Here is a 23,330-nt window from a genome sequence, read left to right as displayed (position 1 = left end):
GAAACCATTTTCTGTATTTCAATTCCAGACTGTTTATTAAAGCCTGTTTCTGTAGAACCAATGACAGATCAAGAAACAGACACACAGCAACAGGTTATGTATAATTTATTTTTTCTGTCTAGAGTATTTTGTCATTAAAATCAAAATGTCAACATTTTAAAATCATATACACTCAAGAACGCATTTAAATGTTAGCACAGCTCCTTAAAAATTTATACATATGTACTTTTTTTTTTGTACTTGTGGACAGACAAAAGCAGGAAGTGGTCACTCAGACTGCAAAGAGGTGGGACACAGGAAAAAGGAAGACCCAGCCCACCGACTTCCCACAATAACAAACCAATCCCCACTCCCCAAAAGTTAAGACAGCGATGCAGGCCCCTCCTATGTGGAGGAGCAATGACTGGGTGGGAAAAAAGAAAACAGAATATAAACATAAAAAGTGCCCCATTCTCCACTCCATACAGAAATGAGGAATAGAAGTTTGCAGACATAAATACTAGTTTGCACATCATCTCAATCCACTTCCTCTCCCCTCAACCAATCGACGGGTTCAGTAGTGTGCAGACAGGGTGGTTGGGGGTGGTTGGGTGTCTAGGTGTCTGTCCTTTACATACATTTATTAATAGAAACTATGTTACAGAATTTCCCAAGCATGAATTACAGGCAACCCACTAGCACATCAACTGTACAGATCTTGGCAGAGCCAGCAAATAAATTTCTAAATCCCAAGTAGCGAGGTCATCACCAATAGTTAAGAAGCAATATGTACAGCTGTCCAATCAGGGAATCACTATGGTACAGAAAAATTGTACTTGGAAAAAAAAAAATAAGCATAATTGGATTTCGACAATTTCACTGTTTCGGATGGGGGGGGGGGACATGCTGCTTGGTGTTGTATTATACAAGGCAGAGAAACAACCGCCCAAATGAACAACAGATCAGCTCTTCAGTGCAGCACTTGAGATAAAGGAGTGTTGACAGTTTGTTTTTACATCTGAATAGTCGAGATGTGGGCTTAAGACCATGCTGCTGATAGATATTTAGACCATGTGAGCCACCACTTGTACATTTTCGGTTATCCAGTAAAATGCAATAATTATTCTAAAAAAGGGTTGATATATTGAATCGGGTCCAACAGCAGTGTGAAGAGCGAGTGCAGCGAAAACAATGAAGATTAAAGAGTAATAACATTAATTATAATAAGGCAACAAACAATGACAGAAAATGCTGGTAAAGACAAACTGTTGATATGACCTGGGGGAGAGTTTTCGGATCAGATGGGTGAGGAGAGGGAGAGCTGGTGCAAAGAAACATGTAAATGAATCTTTCTATCAGAAACAGAAATGCCATTGTTTGTTAAAGTGTCATTTTATCTTAGTCATAACAAACTCCCAACTTCTTAATGCACAGACACTCACAAACACACACAGACAAGCTGGAAAACACCCAATATTCCTTCCTATGATATCTCAGGGGAGAGACTGAGGAATCATCCACAAGGAATTTGTGGGTAATTCCTGGGTTTTTAAATATTTTTCCCCTCTCTCTCTCCTGAGAGCATCAGTGTTGCCACATCGTGCAAAGAAACTCACTTTGTGCCGAGCAGCAGAAACAGAATTAAAAGCCACAAGCAGGTTTGAATCCTGCTGAAAATAGCTCACTGGGCTACACATTCTTTGACGCCACACTTAAGAGCCTCTTAACTGCGTGGCTGCATGATACACTACTTCACTGCCCTCGCTGTCAAATCCCGCAAAAATTAACAGCGAGTGAGATATCACACCCGCATGCCTCGATAAAATGCTGGATTGGTAAACCACGCAGGAAAGGCGTCAGGAGTTTGAGAATATAATTTAGAGCCGATTCTTAAAGAACTGATCGGAGTTGGATGAAACTTAATGCGGTGTTTACATGTCATATATAGCTATAAAACCAAACATAAAAAACAGTCTCGGTTTATCATTATCGTATGAACATTACATCTATCTAAAGTGTCAGTAACCCGTGTAATGCGTGGTGGCGTCTACGATTCTATGACGGGTGAGGGGGGGGAACTACACTGGATGGTGCACAAAGAGTGGAGGGGAGCGAAAGAGGAAAGTTATGGGACGACGACACACAGACAGAGTTTAAAGAGGATGAGTGAGACGGCAAAAAGGGAGACAGACAGGCAGAGAGGAGGAGAAGGAGGAGGAGGAGGAGGAGGAGGGAAGCGATGTAGTCCACACAGCCCAGCTCAGTCTGGCCCAAGTCGATATCCGTCCCCCGTTCCTTCCCTCCGCAGCCCATGCTTTTATGCAGCTCCTGGTGCAGTAATGGAGGAGGGTGGATGGACGTACGGAGGTGGAGGAATGGATGGAGAGGGTGGGGGGGAGAGATGGTTGAGGGAGGGCGGGCAGGACAGACGGAGAGAGAGAGAGGAAGGGAGGATGAAGGGGGGTTTTGCTTGGTCATTAGCAGCCGCAGCCTTCCCTCTGGGGTTGTGGTTCGCTGGTTAGCCGTCCACCCTGAGGGGCCGAGGGCTTGTGCTGGACCCCCGACTCGGCAGCGTTCAGGTCCAGGCTGCCATCTTGGATGTTCTGGTAGATCTTCTTAGCAGCTTCCAGGAAGGCGTCCTCAACGTTTTCACCTCTGAACACAGAGCATAAACACCAACGTGAGAAAGGAGACAATTGGGAGTTTAAGAATGTAAGCAAGGTGATATTTCATGTCCTGCAGTCACTGAAATGGCTGAAGCTGCGCAGACTTACGTTTTTGCACTGGCTTCCAGAAACAACAGCCCTGTACAACATAAAACAGACAAAATGACAGTCAGTAAAAAACATTGTTACAAGCTCACAACAGCCTCAAATACCAAGTTCTCACTGACCCCCCCCCCGTTTCAGTTCATTTCTCTGCTCACTTAATCTTTCCTCAAGTCACCTTCTCCTAGTTTATGTCTCAGCAATATAAACTCAGAAGGATATTAATCTTCACTTTTGTCTCTTGAAATCAATAATAAGGGGCTACGATTATAAACATTGTGAAAAGAACACAGGCTGGATCTCACTTTAACTCTAAATATTTGGACATTTTGTTCGGATTCCTGGGATTATTGTTTTGTTGAAATGTTTTAAACCGTTGCAGTTTTGGAAGATTTCTTTCCAGAAAGAGTCTGAGTGTCTTATGATTAGTTAAACATGATTAGAGTATAACAGCATGGGAAACCGTTTCTTCAGCCTTCCGAACATGCGCTGTTCTGTGTCTGGCTCACCGTTCTCCTCGGCAAACTGCTTCGCTTCCTCATACGTGACATCCCTCTGGGCCTCCAAGTCTGCTTTGTTTCCTATGAGAATGATCACCTGAGAATAAATTGACAAAACAGAAGAATGAGAAAATCATGTAGACGGTATGGTCTCTCAGGGAGAAATGTGCTTTCCAAGCCTCCGAGAGCTAAGAAAGCTGAAGGCAGTGTAGGAAGACTCTTCCTAAAGCAGTTGTTATTCTGTGGAGCTGTCTGTTAAGAGATCAATTGAGAGATATACTGAGGAACTGACACCCCCACATGAGCACACAAGACGGTGCCCCTAGCAACAGTGATGTAATTAGACCTGTAATGTAATGAACTTCCTTAAGACTCTTCTGGAGCTGCTGCATGTTCAGCATAAACCATTCAAGTCTTTTAACTGTTTTTTTCCCTGTTTTATTTCAGAATTTCTCACAAAGATTCTCATTGTGTCAGCAACTAATGATTACTAGTGTTGTGGGGAAAATTTGATGATAAGAGAGCTCCATTTCCACTGCATAAAAGAGAGTGCTGATTTGATACTGACATTAATTAATTTACATCTTGTGTTTTGTTGGCTGTTACTGGTTAAAGTGGGAGCACATTTTTAGAAGCTCTTGCTAAATTACAAGAGGTCTTGCATAACTTATTTTCATTCAGATGACGACAGCGTCAGTCAAATGATCAAATAATGTGTTCATTATGTTTCCCATCTTAAACAACAGCAGCCAAATAAACATCTCCTGAAGCAAGAGCACATGTTGACACTTGTGTCACAGACCATAACTAGACAGCAACATTGCCACCGCATGGTCGAGACAAGCTACTTCAGCAAAAAAACAGCTTAGGCTAATAGGCTTCTGTGGATAGTTTCTAAGAACACTTGACAGAAACCCCTTACCCCCAAAAGAACTCATTAAATGATATTCATGATGATATTCATAACATAATATGGTTTACCTTGGGGTCACATTTATCCATAAAAATGAGCAAAAGAAAAGACAGTTCCACAAGAAACCCATACATGTGTATGAAAATAGCTAGACTTCTCTGTTGTTTATAAACCAGATAAACATTTTCCACTTGATGTTAAAAACCTGGAGTGGAAGTGGCATATTGAAGGAACAGTAAATGAGAGCAGTATGATTTAGAGCTAATCATATTTACCACAAAATCCAATTTAAGAAATGGACAGGGCTCTGTGGCTCCAAACAGGGGAGGGGAGAATGACACAGGGGGAAACAGAGGAAATGAAGCAGCGGACGTGACTAAAAGGGGTATAACTTTAAAGAAATAAGAGGAATGACACAGAAAATAAACAGAGAGCAGGGAGACACAGTTTAGATATGCAGAAGACACACACAATAACTGCAGTGTGCAAAATGAAAGGATGTTAATCTGTGTACTTACAGTATTGGGGTTGGTGAGGTTTCTGGCATCAGTCAGCCAGCTGCTGAGGTGGTTGTACGTGCTTCTCCTGCATGACATCAACAGAGGGACAGAGGTTACTATGACGACAGGCAAAGACTTAACATCATGCCATCTCTGAGGAGGGATCAGGAAAGACTCTGCAGCTGCCACATCATAAAGATGGTGTAACAATGAGAGCAGGGCAGCATCATTACAAAGAGTAAAGAATCTGGGGGTTCTAAATATATTTATGCAGTTTCACACAGGTGAAACATACAAACCCCACTGCTTTCTGTCTGTAACTGACAACCCTAACTATCTAGCATAAACAAGTTACAGCCTAATCTACTATCTTTTATGTCCAATAAATGTACCATTCCTTCAGCATTACAGTTGGATCTGAATGACAACCACTGTGTCAATGAGTAACAAAGAAACTGGCCCTGAAGTACAAATGAGTTCTACCAAACTGTCTTTAAGTTGTTTTTCAGCAAGGTATTGCAGACACAAAAGCACTGGAGTTCACTGCACTGACACACTGTACCCTCTAAATGGGACTGGACCATATCCAACAATAACGAAACTTGAACTATAGAGAATAACACAAATATAACAACCGGTTATTAAATCCACACCATTTAATTACAGGATATGGAATTATCAGATGTGTTCACAGCAACCATGCATGACATAACAAACACTGCCATCTAACAGTTTGGGCAAGAAGGTCAGACACAAGCTGTAAGACAAATTGTTCATATTTGTTCAGGAGGGAGGCCTCTGACTCTCAGATGTGTTTGCTTCCATTAACCTTCCTCTTAAGTACAAGTATTATAGTTTTATAAAAAATCCATTAAATTAAAAAAGGTTGTCGCATACGTCACATGAAAGCTTTGGTGTAAAGTTAAGACCATGTAACTGTATCTCCCACACACACTGACACATAACCAGTATCCTGTACCTGGTGATATCGTAGACCATGAGTGCCCCTGCAGCTCCGCGATAGTAGGAGCGGGTGACGGCCCTGAAGCGCTCTTGCCCCGCTGTGTCCCAAATCTGCAGCTTGATCTTCTGACCGCTCACTTCGATTATCCTTGTACCAAACTCAACACCAATTGTATGGGGGCAGTCCGCCATGACTGGGGAGAGGAAGTGAGGTTAACCATAAATTGAATTAGAATATTTTGTGTCAATTAGTTTCACTGTTTCTATGTTTCAATTTATTCACCTTTTGATAGAATTAGCAACGTTTCATCTTATTCAAGTTTTAAACTGAAAAGAAATGTACACTTAGTTTGACAGGAAATGTATTGACATTTTTCTTCCTTCATCAGGCTGATGAAACAACTCGTACCTAATTTTTGCTTACAATGATGTAATGTGTCTTTCCAGAGCAGAGAGCCAGCAGGTGCATCAATAATCAATCACAGTCTTTAGAGTCATTATACTCACAGTTGTCAATTTTATGTATCAACCCCGAAACCGTCAAAATTCATTAAAAACTGACACTGAAAACCATTTCTAAATCACTCCAATGTGTGTGTGTGTGTGTGTGTGTGTGTGTGTGTGTGTGTGTGTGTGTGTGTGTGTGTGTGTACGCAGGATGTGATGGTGGCGAGTGAATGAGGAACACAGCATCTGGCTTGTTAATAGTAGCACTAAACAAAACGGAGCTGAATGGTAATGGGGAGGCTGCAGCTGACTCACACACACAGAAGAAGAGTCTCTCACTGTTGAGCTCACACTCGACTTCTATGCCGCTGACTTCCGCTGGCGTATAAAGAAATCTAAAGCGATTTAGGCACTCTAGTTGAACCTGGCAACCTTACATACACCGAGGATCAAGCAATGATGAAAAGGAGTCAAAATCATGGCAGCACTTACATTTCTTTTCTGTGAACTGGTGAAGCAAACATGACTTCCCTACCCCCATGTCCCCTGTGGAGAAGAGAGACAGAAGAGAAAAAAAACAAAAAACCTCAGGTCAACCAAGGACATAAAAGAACAATTCTCTATTCAAGTCTGCAGTGTTGCCCCCATGCATGATGTAGCAGCCCCCAGGGACAGTAAGCAACGATGATACTTAAAATCTAATGTGGAGCAGTAAGAGTGATGGAAAATGACTTAAATATAATGTGTACTGTCCAACAGAGTTTGACAATACATGTTCATAGCCATTTTAACACAGACTAATGGTACATTTGTGTTGTGTCTTGATCCTGATTGTGTAATCATCTGTGACTCCCGAGTCCTTCATTTAAAACTGGACCTAAAAACAATGATGCAAGCAAACAAATGCACACAAATGTATTTGTGTTAGCGGTGAATAATACTGACAAAAATCTATACTTTTGTCTGACTACCTTGGTATTAAAAGTGTGGCAAAAATTTAGGAATGATGCTTTCAAGGGATACTCTCACACACAAGAAAATGCTGAAAAACCTTCATCAGTAATTTGGATAAAAACACAAAGCAGAAGCTTAGAAAACTGTATCAAATCCAACAGGAAGCAGGATCACGAGATCTTAAAATCATACTTTCAATAATGAACTGTGAAAGTTTCCATTACTGTTTAGTGAAGGAAAAAAAAACATGAGAAAAAAGTAAAGCAGCAAGACACCATCTCTCCAGGCTGATTCATCCGCACACACCTTTAAGATCTCAGCCGAGTGTTAGCTTTGAGGCAGGGTGTTTTAGGTTTCACAGAAGAGGAGGATAAATAACCTGGAGCTGTGGGTGTGTTTATGCATATGTCTGTCTGTAAATGTATGTACAAGCAAAAGCAGTAGTAGGTTCACTTAGAGCCCCTGTGTTAACAAACATCTCAACAAAGGTGGAATATAATGCAAATCTATTTGCACTGTAACTGTTCATAAGAGAACAGTGTAGTCAGGCATTAAAATATTGGCAATTGATTTTGCAAAGATGATATAAGATGATATAATAAGCCATTGAAAACCTTAGTGGACCAACAGCTTTCTTTGACTAATGTGTTTGTCAATTTTCATACACTACAGTAAACACAAAATTGATTCAAGTAGACCTTTCTTTGGAAGTGGGATATATCAATAGACTGGCTCCAAGGCGCTGGAGACCTTAAATACTTACTGGCATTGCTCACTTACCGATAATGATGTATTTGAAAATGTAGGAGTAGTTGTATGGTGCGGTGGCCATTGTGGCTCTGAAAGAGAGAGAAGAGAGGAAGATTTAGGTATTTAAGCTGTCAGTAAAGGTAATTTGCAGCTTTCCTATCTAAAAGCTGTCCAGGTAATGCATGCAATTTAATGTAATTACATTTTTTGGGTAAAAATCCTTCTTTTATCTTACAAACAATGACAACAGTCACCTGTAGCACTAAAACTCAACACGGAGCACATTCATTCTGAATGCTAGGTTACTGAATCAGCATTAAGGACTTATTTTGGTTACGCATCAACAATAAATATGAAAAAAAAAATACAAAACAGTTGTGCTACACAGTTTATAACCAAATGTATTATACATTTAAATACAAGTGACAAAAAACAAGTACTATACTTGAAGTGAGGCTTAAAAATCTAATTTGCGCATGTCTACGTAAAAATAAAAACACAGCAAGTTCTGTACATGCTTGGATTTAAATTGGTCATTAAGGAGAAAGTGTTATTCTACAAGGCCATAATCCTATTAGAGCAATAGGACCATAATGATGTGAGCCCAGATTCTTTAAAAATGCATGCTTAAGTACAGCAATAATATACTTCTGTAGGAATGTCAATTAACATATCAAAACACATACATTGTGTGTAAACAGTCCAGTACATTTGAGTAAGTATTAAATCATTTTAAATGACCTGTTTAGAAATATGGTGCTAACCAATATCAGCAAGTGTGACCTTGAACAAAACCACAAATATCTGCCCGTAGCTCATGATCATGGGATTACTCACTTACTTTTAAATTCCTATGTTGCAACAGTTGAGACTGTACAAGCAACCAAAAATGAAAGTCAACACTAATATTTTTCATTTGATTGGTCAGTTAGGAGGTGGTATGACTGCACTTCCCACACACTTCATATTTCTGCTTACATAAATAAATGCAGGGAAAAAAACAACCCTAGTCATTTACTTTTAACAGTCTGGTGACCAATGACAAATTGCTTAAGTTTCTTAAATGTAAATGCATGCTTACCACTTGTGTCAACCTGACTGTTCATCTACAAACTTATACTCGTCATGTTGAACTGCCAAGTTTCGCCAAGGCTGAGCTGTATTCAAATGGTTGCAATCTACAATTTCACCACTGAATCCTACACACTGGTACTTTAATTATCCTTAATGATTCCTTACCCCTTTATATTACTTTGTATTACTTGCACAATAGTACAGAAACTAATTTCTTTGTAGAGTCAAAATCTATTTTCAAACTTTTTTTCCCTTCAAGAGTGCCACCTGTTAGCTAACTGATAGAATACGGTAAAGATAATACACCAGGATGTACATTTTTAACAGAGTTATGTATATTATACCCAACACAACTCGATTTAACATGGGGAAGCCCAACTGTTAGCTATAACTACAGCTGAAGTTAGCATACTTCACATTTAAGTATTAAAAATATTTCAGAGCTCAAAGCTCAGGCAGCTTTTCACACGATGCACCAATACTCACTTGGCTTGAGTGAAAATTAAATCAAGTGGGTTGGTTCACTGGGCCTAAGTGATTAGAGTATTCCCAACAAAAATAGAGCTCTCTTGATTAAAGACTGAAATCTCAGAAGTCACTGAGGCCAAGAGTGACATGTATTTATTAAATATAATGGTACATCTGTCTTCTGTAGCCCACACTTCAGAGACAGTAGGCATTGTTAAAATTACCTAATGTATAAACCTGTAGACAAGGGAGGTGACGGGTGCATGGAGGTGATGCGTCTTCTAATAATGAGAGACCAAAACAGCAACACCGGCTAATTTTGATGGCATTAGACACAGTCTGTCTACAAGTAAACAGTGTGGCACTTACATGTACAGAGGAACACCTCCAGCATCACAGGCTCAGAGCTAGGCTAAAAATAGCCCTGACACCTATCTGATACCAAGTGATGCTTCATTGTTCACACTCCACTCATAGCACACAGATAAAGCATGTAGGGAAAAGCCTTCAGATTTACCACACAATATCACCACTACTAGTCAATTTAAATTGTGCATTCACACAAATACGCTGGACGAACAGCCAAGGGGGAGAAGCTCTTTTTGAACATGCACAGATTTGTTCATAAATAAATGATTGGGTCATGTATGACATCAATTAAGCTGCTTTTGAAAGCAAGCAGTTTTTCTCATGAACAGTTTCACCATAAAATTTGCATTGCAATGCCATCTCCTCACATCAAGGCTATTTTGTAGTTGTGCTGAATAAAGGCTGCTCTATAAATCTGTATCAAGGTGCTGCCGTACAGCATAACTGCTGTAGATAAGTAAATAATTCAGGCTGAACAATCAGGAGCATAATCATTCGGCAGCCTGATGGTTTCTGTGTTCCTGGCAAAGATAGTCCACCTTAAACCAGTGCTTTTCTGTGATCCGCAGTTCAGTGAAAACTGTGCTGCAGTTAAAGCAGTTCCTGGAAACTGAAATCACTGTGCCACATCAGAGCCTAGTGCTGGTGTTATGCCCCTATATCTGCATCTGCAGCTCAGTGACCACGTTTGACTGGCCAGATTAATGCTGACACAACCAACAGCAAAGACTGGAGACAGGAAAGGAAGAGGGCCTGCAAGGCTACTTAGTTCAGCTTAATTCAGGTCAAGGTGTCACCCAAAACATTTGCTCAAATAAAAATGGTGTTGGGTCAGGTCCTTTCATAATGACGCCACCAACAACCCTTTGAGGAAAGTACTAAAAATACGATGCCTGAAAACATCATAATAAAAGAGTATCCTTATTTTCAGAGAATAAATAATACAATTAGAAAACTAAGACACCTCAAGGTATATTTCTAATTACCTGAAGAAAAATATAATGTTTTGATAAGAGCAGAAGCTGCTGAATCTTATCATTTCAAACAATGTAAGGAACTATGTAGGGATTCCAGAGCAGGCTATAACTATGTTTTTGTTGGTGGCCCCAGGAAAGACTTGGCTCACACTCGCAATCGCCCAACAACTCTGCAACTTGACCTGACATTTGGTAATTACTCAGGCAATTAACACAAAGTATCTAACTGAAGCTTAAAGAAATCTGTATGAAGTAGCTTTTTAAACATCAGGGCTTCTACATAGCCTGATTGATATGATGAAAAGATATAAATTAGGTTTGCTTGTTTGTTAGTTTATTTAGTAGGGAAAATGCACAATACATGTATTGTACCAGATGCCTATATCTAGAAAATCCGCTTTTAGCTATAGCAAAAACGCTAATAGCTATAACTGAAATCTCATTTTCATCTGTGGTTCCTGGGCAAAGGCCACTAGTGGTGTGCAGGTCATGAGATAAAGGATCAGTTGAGGATCAGTGTAGTCAGTGTAATTGCACTGAGCAGGTTTCAAATTGAAACAGATAACATGAACAAGTCACACAATTACACTACTGCAATCTTTTAAAGTCCTAGGTTAACATTTGAGGGCCTTTTTTTTCCACAATGCCTCCTGTCACATGACCCTCATGTGGCATTTCTATACCCACTGTGACGGTTTTCTGTGCTCTGGAAAGTAAGCTATAAGTAAGTTACCCCCAACCTGAGTAAAAACTAAATGTGATTCAGTAGTGAGACCCAACCCCCTTTTTTCATTTCCCTCTCATTACATAGAAATAAAACCCCATGAGAATCCATCAAGGAGAAGGCGAGTCAAGACCATGTGACCAGACTGCAGCCTCAGCACTTCTTTTTTACTCTTTAACACACCGAATCTTTCTCCAGAGAAATACTGGCCCTGCCTTTTCTCCTCTCAACAGACACGTCCTATAGAGGAGAGGATGCACAACTTGTGGGCAATTCAAATCCCTGGGCTGTCAGGAAATCATGACACATACTGTATAGCCACAGTGCCTCCCATGATGTTCAGGCCCACTATTCAAATCATGTGACTCCTTTCAAGCCCTAAAAACAATATAATGAGATCATCACTGCAGTTTATAGGCGAGACAGACACACTATCAGAATACATACAAACCTAATATATGGTTTACTTTATTTATTATGATTATAGAACATCAATACAAAATAATATGTAAGTAACGTTGTTACACAAGTATCAGCTCAAGCCTGCTTGTAATGAGAGTGCATTGGCACAACAAACAGAAATGATGCGGCATTTTATGTTAGATAAAGGCAAATGTTTGAGTCACGAAGGGTCTATTCTGTCGCCAACTTCCGTTTCTAAATGATTCACATCTGTTGTTTGGAAAAGTAAAGCCAAAGTGTAGGCTAACACACTGTTGGCTGAGGAATTATCGGACCTTATGTGTAACGCTGCACTAAAAATGAGCACTTCTATACAAGAAATTAAAAGAGGGAGAGAGAGAGACGGTCTGTATACACACATCCAAACAGACACTACAGTAGTATCTGATGTTAACTCTTTAATCTGACACACTAACGTCATGCCTGCTCCCCAACAACGGTGCCTAGCTTAGCTTAACAACCGGCCAAGTGACAAGCGTTTGGTTAGTTATTTCTAAGCCACTAGTTAGCACACAAAAAGCAAGTAGTGTTACTAAGCTTAAAAGGACATAAAACGTGACATTTACTTGATTGGTAGCTACATGATCGTCTCTGATAACCATCACGGCCCTAGATTAGCTGTTTTGACAGCTAAGTTTACGTTAGCTAACGTTAGTTACCTGCTTGCTGTCATCTGTAGATGTATCTTGACAACAAATCGCATAAATTACAGCCTGTAAGTCGGTTGCCCCTGCCAACACACACACAATCGAGCCAATGCCATCTTATTAGTATAACTAATTTATAAAACTAACGTGGCTTCTGCATCTTTTCACAATAGCCACCATAGAGCAAACCATCGACAGCTAGCGATAGCTTAGGCATGCTAGTTCACCAGCTAGCTGCAGTGGTTGGATTATGGTAACGTTAGATACGTAGCTTAGTTAGCTTGTCAACCCCTATTTAGTCATCGCCGAGCAAGTCATTTGTCGCCTACAATAATATTCCACAAACGGTGCTTTCGGTAATATCTCCTGTTCTTGAAAGCTACCGACAAACACCAACCTAGTATTAGCCATCTGTTAGCTAGCGTCGTTAGCTTGTCATTTAGCTGGCTAAACTGTTCCAACTGTTTCGTAATTTAAATATCAGTGTCTCGACGTTTATCAGACACTCTGTACGTGTGTATGAGTGTGTTCAAGTGTTTCCTTTTTTTCTGTCCTTACCAGAAATTAAGTCTTTTGAGCTTTGTGTTCTTGAGCTGTTCAGAAGAGGAATGCAGGTTATCCTGGCTCAAGTATGATCTGTCTATCCAAGATGGCTGCTCACGGCACAGGGTTTCCTCCGCTGTATACAATGGGCTTCTGGGACAAAGAGCATCATATGCGGCGATTTGCGGTGTGTGCACCAATAGTGTGCACTGTGTCGTGAAAGGCAACCTCACCTGCACAGGTGTATGCATGCATACTGTGCTTGTACATCATTTAATACCGATTATGTATCGCATCAGATTGTGAAATCATTACTTAGGTGAAATCATATGTAAGACAGAGGGGGATCAAGGTTCAGGGATTTGATTACACCTGACTGACATGGGTTCAGGGTCTTTACACTTACACTGCTGTTTCACCGTCATATTTGCCTTTAAAGACCTTTACATCACTCTAATTCAGAGATGGGAGGTTTAGTCCACTATGTCCATCTAAACCATTTTATGGCCCAAAAATAATGTATTGTTTATTTGGTTCCCCGTTTCCAAATTTAGGAAACTATATAAAATCAATGAATGTTTAGCTTAATTTACAAACAGTGAACAATATAGCCTAGTCACAACAACGTTGCTTGGGTTGGTGTGTCTCCCATGTGGAAAACAAACTGATATGTAATTAATCAGAGAGAATTACATATTTGTCACATGCAAACAATAAGCATAAGGAAAGTGGCCCTATGAGCTGTTTATTAAACTTTTGGAGGTGGACAGCAGCCATTCTAGCTAAATGTTCTTGTGTACGATGGAATTTATGCTCCTTTGCCTCTTTTACGCTAAATTTCATAGACTACTATCAGCAAATACAGTGTGTTTTGTACATGACAGGTAAACACACAGTGTAAGTTAATGATACTAAACTAGTAAAGGCCCTCTATAAATTGTCTGTATGGCCATAATAATGCCATTGTGTGTAAGTGTACTGGTAAATATTAGCTTACCTTTTATGACCATAGCAGCCCAATATGGTTGTTCTATTTCTGTTTTATTCTGTCTAGTGTAAAACATATTTGTGTGAATAAAATAACTTTCCAACCAGCTGGTCTAACTATTTAACACGGTTTAATTTATTCGCGCATGTCAATTAATTTTAGATTGCTCTGAATATGTGTAGTATGTGACATCATGGTGTGTCTTGGTATAACAAAAATAGCAGAGTTCAGAGCATTTTTATTTTGAAAAATATGAAACATTTTAATACAGTAATTCACAACATTACATGCTTTCACTGTACAATATTTCTTACAATCCTACATATAACCACATGCAGTGTGCTTTTCCAAGCTTAGCCTGGAGAACTGGACAGGAAACTAAAAAAATATCTTTAATTTTGCAAAGTAAATAGCCTGTGACTTTTTAAAAAACATACTGGACACAAAGATTTGATGTTGAGGAAGATAACCAACTCCTTAACAGAGAAAATTGACATATGTCTTACAGCACAAGTGGATGTAAACCTTTATAAAACTGAAGTCAGTGTTTATCCGCATTGCTGATAAACGTTGTCTTCACTGAAAGCTTTTTATGAACTGACATTATGACTCTAACAAGGATCTTTCTTTCGTGGCAACAAATGTCCCATGATGTCCCATAAACTGTACTTCAAGCTACATTTGAGTAAATGGATGTGCACAATAAAATCACTGATGAGTTCATCAGTTTAGTTTCATCAAACAGATTCACAAGGTTATTTTGCCATTAGTCTGACTATGTGACAACAGCTACAATGTCAAGGTGCTCGCCAGTAACACCATACTGAGTAAAACTCTCATTCAGCCCTATGAGAGGAAATGAGAGTAACTAATACAAAGTGTTTCTCCCGTAATAGTCCACTGATGTTGCGTTCCTCTCCTGATTGACTCCATATCACAACCACATCCTCAGCAGCAAGAAGCTGAACAGTGCACCGATGTAGTGGAGTGTGCTTGGGTGCCAGGAGGGGGCGCTGTTACATAGGTCTGAGTCACAGCAGTGGATGCGCACACCTGGCAGTTCTTGCTGCTGGCAGTGTCTGGATGTGGCACAACCGCTGGTCAGGACAATACCCAGGGCCGCTGGAGGGACAGAAGGGGGGAGACAGTCAGTCAGAGAAGAGTGACGAGCTGGTGTTTGGGTCAGCAAGAAAAAAAAGCATAAGTAAGCACCAAATACTGCAAGTGTGTAATGAGGAAGACGTTTAGAGATCTTAAAGGTACACTCCACAGAATATGTACTCACAGCTGAGAAACCAAGCCTCTGACAAATAGTACATTTTGTTCTCTTAAATGCAGTACATAAAAACTTGGAGAAGCAATGCCGAAACATTCAGATAATATTGTAAAGCCCAGATTAAAATCTCTATTATCTTTATTTATCAGGATAAAATCCCAAATAATATACAAAGACATTGTAGCATTCCAGTGGTTCATGTCAAACCTTAATCTAAGGTTCTGCTTCTGAGTGTCACATATATAGTCTTGAAGAAAAGAGCTGGACTAATAACTGACCTACAATAATGTAATACAGTTCATGTGATCTTTAGATTGAGTTCTTACATCTTAGAACTAATGAAACTAAAATGCATAGTAAGAATCTGATCTGAGAACAGCAATACTTGGCATAAAAGCTATTCTAAATGGGGAGTTCTAGCCTTACCTCATCTTTTCCACCCTTTTCATTCAAATTCATTTCTATAATGAAATTTTATCGATCACCTTCTTGCACTTGATTAGCACCTGACAACATCTCTGTCGTTTAGGATCTCCTGAAAGACACATGGCAACCTGACATAGGAAGCTCAGGTTGTTGTTTTAAAATCCAAGCTGAAAATGAAGAGTGATCGGGTCAGCTCAGATCAGCCCGGCTTCTTCATTTAAATAAAGATGATTCTTAGTCAAGCTTAGATGTTTTTTGCCAGTCAAGAATCTTCACTTCAGTTATAGGTTGGAGACAGCGGAGAAGTGAGAGTTAATTTAATTTAGGACAGAATGACATTGGACTGGCTATTGGCTAAGGACAGATGTCTTGCATCTGAGTGAGGACAAAGGGGACCAGAACTCTAAGACTCTTATGGAACTTCACTAGCATCTGTTAGATTTGGGTTTGGCGGGGTCACATGAAGATTAACAGGCTGACTAGCCACAGATTACTACCAAGACACTGCTTCAAGATTTTGACAAAGTGCTTGTCATACTGCATTGGATGGGCTGTTGTCAGTCCATGTCAGAGCTTTCTCTTTCTTTGAGCCAATGGAAAATGTGCCTCATCAGCCCTTTTAATGAGTGAGCTGAGTTAGACATCAAGCAAAGGAACAGCTGGATCATCCACGCTTCCATGGATATCAGCAGAACCACTCATCTGACCATCACTATCCTGTCGCGGCTGTCCACATCCTCCATTTGACTTAACATCAAACAATGAATGACTTATAATTTACTCAGCAAAGCACACCAAAGTAGGGTTATGTAACTATCCTCACTGCAAGGAGCAATACAATATTCACATCAGCGGACAAAGAACAAGTATGATTAAAAACAATTATGCTAATGTCCAGTGGCACGCCAGAGTGAATTCATCATGATTTAATTTTAATCTTCTACCTCAGCATAAATATTCTTCAAATAAGTATCATACACAGATGCATTAACTCACTAAGTTAGAGGATGAAGAGAAGATAAGAAATTGTGAATATGATTTCAGTTTATTAGTCATAATAATATTTTCATGTAGGTTTACTCACTGCTCTCTGTCTTGATACAGAAACGGTGTTTGAAGCCTTTGTGTGAGTGGGTGCAGGTGATGACCTCTGGGTTGGAGCAGCCCACGTCCACATATCTCTGGCCCTGTATGATGTTGCAGCCATAGCACTGCAGACCCTTGACTGCAGGGGACACACAGAACAGTACATGACAACTTGTTAGGGGGATATGCTAGCTTCCTCGTGTAAAGTTCACTACGGTACATAAGCAATTTCCCTGCTGCTTTTGGGCTATGGAAGGAATGGTATGCACAGAGAGTAGAATCACAATTATTCCAAGAAATGTGTGTGCTTAAAATGACGGGAACAACACCAAGTGTGAGCCTTATCAACACACTATATGTACTACAGGCAGGACAAATACCCATGGCCATTATGATCATCAATATAAAGATTTCATTTTCACATAATAAGGGAAAAGATTGGAAAATGATAGAGATTAACTTTAAACTTGTAAATCACAGATTGATTGTACATCCAGTAAGAGATTGACACCTACAATGGGGGACTGGGCCTACTTTCTGTATACGTTCATCACCCCTCTTTGCTGATACAGCTTGTCTTGGTTTACAACCTTATCTCCTGCAACACCCCATTACACTGTATACTACTAATATGTCAATCATTTGGCAAGACTACTCCCCTTAATTTGTTCCCAATGCCACATTTAATTCATTCATTTATTTGGCTGGTGCATCACATGATTTGGCCTTTGGGATCTCACATACGAAAGTCTTAACTGTCTGACTCTATTCCCTTTTAAAACACTTGCTGCTGGTAGACATCCAACATAATAAGACCCACCATTGTAGCAATGTTGGTAATGGTGATATTGTTACTTCAGAGCTAACGTTTTCCAAATCCCAAGCTGCTCTTAGATGTATCCATGAATCCTGTGGCATCTGCCTTCTGATTCAAATTATCTTTATACAACTGGGGAAGTAGAATTGCAGTATCATAGTTCTCCTTCCTGAAGCTATGCAGCCCAAAAACAGTGCAAATTAGCTAATTTTAAATCAATCCTTTCGTTCAACTGAAGGCAGTATCTTGAATATCAAAGGCAACATGATTCCCCCGAAAGATTTCACGGTTCCAACAAGGAACATTGCTTTAGAGTCTGATATTTGTTCTTATCTTGATGGTACTTCTCTTCTCTTCTCTTCTCTTCTCTTCTCTTCTCTTCTCTTCTCTTCTCTTCTCTTCTCCTCTCTTCTCTTCTCTTCTCTTCGCTCCTCTTTGCTTCTCTTCTCTTCTCTTCTCTCTTCTACAGCTTGTGCTTAAGGGTGACTCACCCCCAGTAGTACACCCCATCCCAAGCTGTCTGCCTGCCAGCTCCAGCTTGTGATCTCAAAGCCTTGTCTCTACCACTCAACACCCTGTAAGTGGTGGAAGCTACAGCACAGAGAAGGACTTTAGAGGAACTGAATCAACATGCAGATACAATATGCTGTTTACTTTTCCTTCTCAACTGAAGCCTCAGAATCATGGAGTCAGTTACAGTAACATGAACATTTGCCATGATATGTTTAGTTCATATTCTGCTAAAAAAAGGAGCTGGCACACATTTGATCATGATACAATGGGATTTTAGATCACATATTTTCAGAAATGAAATGCTCAGAAGACTTCTTTCATCTTTAGTTCCCTCTTCTCCTGAGCCACTGTCTCACTTCCCAAATGTCTAACCCTCTCAAGAAAGTAAGGCTAAGCCTAAACAGAACAAATCCACCAGAGCTTAAAGGGATTGTCCGTGAATTCAGACTACTCACACACCTGTGCCTGACCTCCAAAATCCCGCACACACAAGATGGAAGATCAGCTTTGGCTGAAACCAATCCTCCCTCTTTATCTGGTGCAAACCTGTGGAGAGCGAGGGCAGTGAGCGGACGCGAGCCTCTCGCTGCCTCTGCTCTGTTAAATAGCCCACCCAAAGCTCTGATGGAGCTTTCAGGAGCAAACTAATCCCGGGCAAATGCTCTTACAAAAATCACTTTAGAAATCTGCTGAAATCAATGTAAAGCCTAACAGGGACAGTGAACCCATGCCAGCCTTTAGGGAATGTGTCATACTCCCCTGCTGGTGATACACCAGTCAAAGCTCTCATAAATATTGGAGCATTTCATTAGAGCCTGGTAATGGTTGTGGAAATGCAGTGGAATGGTCATTTACATCTGACTAACAACCTGATTCATCAATTCACTGTGATGTGATGTTGTTAGTGCATACCGCGTTCATGAAACATTGAAAAGCTGCTCGTTATGATCATTTGTCAACATAATGAGGACATATTGTAAAGACATTCAGCTTTCATGGAACAATGCAATTCATTATAACCCTCCCAGTATGCATTGCAGATGTTGATTCACTCAGTATACATCAAAATATATCATGACCTAAATCTTATTTCATCAATTATTGGTTTCGAGCATGTTTAACATGCAAATTTGCCTGTAAAACTAATTTGCATTTCAACACTAAGGCAATTATTTTAAGAATTATCATAAAAACATTTGGATTTAATTTAATTACTGCTTTCAGTCTCATTATATGTTGTTATGATTTGCTTTTTCGGTAGGAAAATTAAATTACGCTCAAAATAGCTTTTAAGGCACCATAAAAATATTAGAAACCACTTATGAATTCAGGATTATTGCTTTAATCAAGAATGATGTCATACATAATAGGTATTAAGAGGTGTGCTATTATGGTATTAAGCTCAGTGTCCTCTGGTGATGTTTGTTTTATGGTTATGGTACATTAAAACCTCTTAATACTATCAGCTTCACCTTCTTTGAATTTCTGTTGAATTCTGAACAGGCACTGTAAATTTACCATGACCAGCTTTTTGTTGCCTCATATACATGCCTTTCATGGATGTTGCCCTATTTATAAACGCTGCATCATTAACCGGTCCAGGAGCTCACTTCACCCTCTGGTCTGGAGTAGGGATCAGAGGTGATCTGACTCAGACCCAAACACAGAGATACGAATCAAGCAAAGCAACCTCTCAGCACACAATATCACCCCAGTTTCTTCTTCTTTTGTCCCTAGTGAAACAGAGGTTACAGCCAAGTCGAGTCAAGTCAATTGTTATTGCTCTACAGGGAAATTTAGTTTGCCATCTATGGATATTACCCATTGTATGAACTCCCAGGTCAATTACATGCAGAACAAAGGCATCCTTACGGGGATCATCTTTTAACATGGTCGTTCATTATATTAATGTGATCCAATCAGTTAGTCCACAACATTCATCAGCCTATTTTCTATAATTCTACTGTTTTTTTTTTTAATATAAATTTTTACATCACATTTACTGTGTTTATATTCTGCAGTATATGTAATTTATTTGACTGGTCATTATGTTATTGATCACTAAAAAAGGCTGTTGTGAGTGAAGATTTTTGTATCTGTGATATCATTAGTGCTCAGCGCACTTTTTCTTGTCTGTCACATACAAATCTAAACATGCATGTGTCACACACACACACACACACACACACACACACACACACACACACACACACTCACACACACACTCACACAGACCCACATACACACCCTGTCCATATCTCTAAGCAACAAAATTCCTCATACATTTCAATACCAAAATTAATCTTACTCACCCTGTGTCAAGAAGAGTGCCCAAACCAAGATAAATCCAAGCCCATACACAAGCCAGGTATGTAAAGTCATGGATGCAGCACAGTAGTAATGGTCAGTGGTCAGTGCTGGAGGAGAGAGAGCCAGATATTTCCCCTTCTCTCATCTAATAGTCCACTTAAACAGACACAGAGAGAAATCTAGCAGAGCTCCCACTTCCCAAAGCCTGTGCAGCCCGACTGTCTTTCTCCCACCCCAGCCTCAGCGAAGCTCACGCAGTGTGTGAGTGAAGCGCCAGAGAGAGTCCAGTGAGAGAGGGAGCCAACCATCCAGGCAGTCAGTCAGCTCAGCAGCCAGTCAGGCAAAGAGATGAGGGGGAGGAAGATAAATGAGTGAAGGAACTAAATAAATGAATGTCTTCCTCAGTGGTCTCCTCACGTCCTGAGTAGGTGAAGCTGGTGGAACTAGTGGTTTGATCACAGAAATGAAAAAAAATAATCCTCTTCTCTCTCATGTCACCTCCTGAAGAAAAAAAAATACGAAAGAACCACCTTCTCTTATCGCAGAGGTGACAACAAACAGTGTAGCAGTGAGTGTGGTCCTTTTCCAGTTGGGGCAAACACATCAATCAGGATTAATTCCTGATTGATAATTCATCTCTTCTAATAATAGCCCTATCACAATGTGTTAAAAGCCCAGGCACTAAATGGGATGGCACATCAGGGGGGCCAGGTTGTTGTGTACGGGAGTGTGTGCGCGTGTGTGTGTTTCAGAGAGGGAGCCTTGCCAATGGACAATGAACATACAAATCACACACACACACACACACACACACACACACACACACACACACACACACACACAAACACACACACTTTCCCAATGGGGCAGGTTATCTCTGCTCAGTGTATCACTGTGCTTGCACACTAGGGAGAAAATTCTATCTAATCAAGAATTAAAGAGTAAATCCTTTCTTAGAGACTGTAATGCCCGAGGATAAGGCAGGCTTTGCGGTAAGCCCTCATTCCCTCCCCACCCAAAGCAACATATGGTCCAGCCTGATAGATGGCTGCCAATGATCGCTGTCATTCATATTAAGACATATTTACAGTGGCGTGTGCAGATTTTTCCACATATGTTTTGATTACAGTGGAATGCAGATAAGCTTTTTTTCCCCACAGGCTCATTTACAAAACAAACAATGCCTAATCATGACTTACAGTCCATCTTTTTGTTTCTGCACTCACATATATATGCCTCTTTCTATTTGTAAGTGTGTGCAGCTGCGTGTGAGTTGTTTCTCCTGGCTGTGCTTTTATTCATGACTCATTGTTTGTGTGTGAGTGTGTGTGAGAGGAAAACAGGGCAAGAAAAGAGAAACGCCAGCAGTGTGAACTATCTGTGTAAAGCATATGGTAGGTAGAAAGGGTCATGTCGACAATTGTGTGTGTGTGCATGACGAGGTGAGGGAGGAAAAGATGCTGTTTAAAGCTTAAGCTTTAATCAATATTCCTGTGTATGTGCGTGTCTGTGTGTGTAAACTGTAACCTTTATAAGAATAGTTTGACGTTTGGGAAAATACACTTATTTGCACTCTTACTGAGAGAAAAATTAGAAGATGGGTACTATTCACAACATGACAGTGGTATCAATCTCCTCATCTAACTCTCTGCCAGAAAGTGATAAATAATCATATTTCCCAAAATGTAAAACATTTTCTTTAACGTGAACTCTTTCCATGATAAAAAAACCCCTTATCTTATGTGATGTACTAATTCTAAAAGTAACAAACTTGCCATGCACGCTCACAAAAACACACACCCACATGCACAACTCAGCATCCTGAGATTCCCATTTGTCATGGACACGGGTAATGAATCTATTATGTGAAATTTTCATATTGCAAGACAACCCGACTGAGTGGTGTGAAGCATAAAAGATCAGTCCTTGTGATAGTCTCAATGCTGATGTGCACATGCAATTTTTGTCTAGGACCTTTTTCTCTCATTTCCCCCATCCTACAGCCCTTATTCATTTATATTCTGCTGAGCTGCTTGAGCCTTTGAGTAATAAAGCCATGAAAGGGAGAGTGAGAGAAGGATGGATTCGGAAGGGGAAGAGGAGGTCCGGCTGTACCACAATGATGAAAGTGAGTCTTCCCCGAGCTGCTCCTGACTTATCTTATGACACACAATAGCTGCTTTAAATACCCTTCAAGTCCCTTGCGGTGGCTAGTTTGGAGTGACAGTGACAAGAATAGGGAAGGCTACATGGCTTTAAATTCTTGATGAAATTGCAATTAAGACACCAGAAGAAGAAGTGAGCCAGAGGCTGTGCAAGCAACAACCAAAAAGAAACAACAAGGATGTGAGGAAGAAATACATGAAAAGTTAATTCTGCTCTGTGGGCTTTAATTCTGGGCATCTGTCATCGCATATAACCCTCCCCTAAAAGTGTAGGGGAGATGAGACTGGAACAGGCCATTAAGTCTCGTGTATTAACCACAGCCCAGCGGGTTCTCAGAGTTAATGAGCAGTAATCCAGAAGTGTTTGACCACAATACTCTACAACATGGAAAGATATTCTTCAGGCTATGTGCAGCTGAATCAGAACAAAGGTCTAGAGACAACACGAAGAGCAGCGAGGTTTGAGACTTTGATGCCCCACCAATTTGGCTGGTTGGAGAAATCCTCAGGGGTCTCTTCCGCTTCCCTTTAGGGGAAAGTTTTTGTGCTTTTGTCACATGTCTCATGATTATCGCCTTAATGCTGGCACTAGCTGTAAGATTAACTGCTGAAGCCTTGAACGGAAACTGCCTTTTAGCACCCAGAATATCAAGTAATTGAAAGTTTGACCGGATGTATGTGCCTCTGCAGTTTTACACTAAAGGGAGTGCA

At 40.2% G+C, this 23,330-nt stretch overlaps 2 protein-coding genes across 2 annotated transcripts; both read right to left on the bottom strand.

The window, feature by feature from the left end:
- Positions 1 to 88: 88 nt before the first annotated feature.
- rab14l (RAB14, member RAS oncogene family, like) lies at positions 89 to 13,175 on the bottom strand. The gene is made up of 8 exons (XM_051411773.1): positions 13,054 to 13,175; positions 7,805 to 7,863; positions 6,563 to 6,616; positions 5,640 to 5,817; positions 4,679 to 4,745; positions 3,257 to 3,344; positions 2,754 to 2,784; positions 89 to 2,634 (listed from the first exon to the last, which is right to left on the bottom strand). Exons 2-8 carry the CDS (start codon positions 7,854 to 7,856, stop codon positions 2,457 to 2,459), a joined length of 648 nt encoding a protein of 215 aa, XP_051267733.1. The 5' UTR covers positions 7,857 to 7,863; positions 13,054 to 13,175; the 3' UTR covers positions 89 to 2,456.
- Positions 13,176 to 14,247: 1,072 nt separating this feature from the next.
- LOC127370466 (uncharacterized) lies at positions 14,248 to 21,140 on the bottom strand. Its single transcript, XM_051412548.1, has 3 exons — positions 20,457 to 21,140; positions 16,813 to 16,953; positions 14,248 to 15,148 (listed from the first exon to the last, which is right to left on the bottom strand). The coding sequence occupies exons 1-3, from the start codon at positions 20,524 to 20,526 to the stop codon at positions 14,961 to 14,963; spliced, it is 399 nt and encodes a 132-aa protein (XP_051268508.1). The 5' UTR covers positions 20,527 to 21,140; the 3' UTR covers positions 14,248 to 14,960.
- Positions 21,141 to 23,330: the final 2,190 nt, after the last annotated feature.

Source organism: Dicentrarchus labrax, unplaced genomic scaffold, assembly GCF_905237075.1.
Source record: "Dicentrarchus labrax unplaced genomic scaffold, dlabrax2021, whole genome shotgun sequence".
NCBI lineage: Eukaryota > Metazoa > Chordata > Actinopteri > Moronidae > Dicentrarchus > Dicentrarchus labrax.
This window is presented reverse-complemented; position numbering and strand designations above follow the sequence as displayed.

What these genes read in the sequence shown, in the direction of transcription:
- rab14l (XM_051411773.1), bottom strand. Translation starts at nt 7,856, where the DNA reads ATGGCCACCGCACCATACAACTACTCCTACATTTTCAAATACATCATT. An exon ending in TTTCAAATACATCATTATCG is followed by an intron (nt 6,617 to 7,804) that starts GTAAGTGAGCAA and finishes TCTTCTCCACAG; the next exon opens with GGGACATGGGGGTAGGGAAG. An exon ending in CTGGAAGCCAGTGCAAAAAC is followed by an intron (nt 2,635 to 2,753) that starts GTAAGTCTGCGC and finishes CTCTGTGTTCAG; the next exon opens with AGGTGAAAACGTTGAGGACG.
- LOC127370466 (XM_051412548.1), bottom strand. Translation starts at nt 20,526, where the DNA reads ATGACTTTACATACCTGGCTTGTGTATGGGCTTGGATTTATCTTGGTT. An exon ending in GGCACTCTTCTTGACACAGG is followed by an intron (nt 16,954 to 20,456) that starts GTGAGTAAGATT and finishes TGTCCCCTGCAG; the next exon opens with TCAAGGGTCTGCAGTGCTAT. An exon ending in CTGTATCAAGACAGAGAGCA is followed by an intron (nt 15,149 to 16,812) that starts GTGAGTAAACCT and finishes CTGTCCCTCCAG; the next exon opens with CGGCCCTGGGTATTGTCCTG.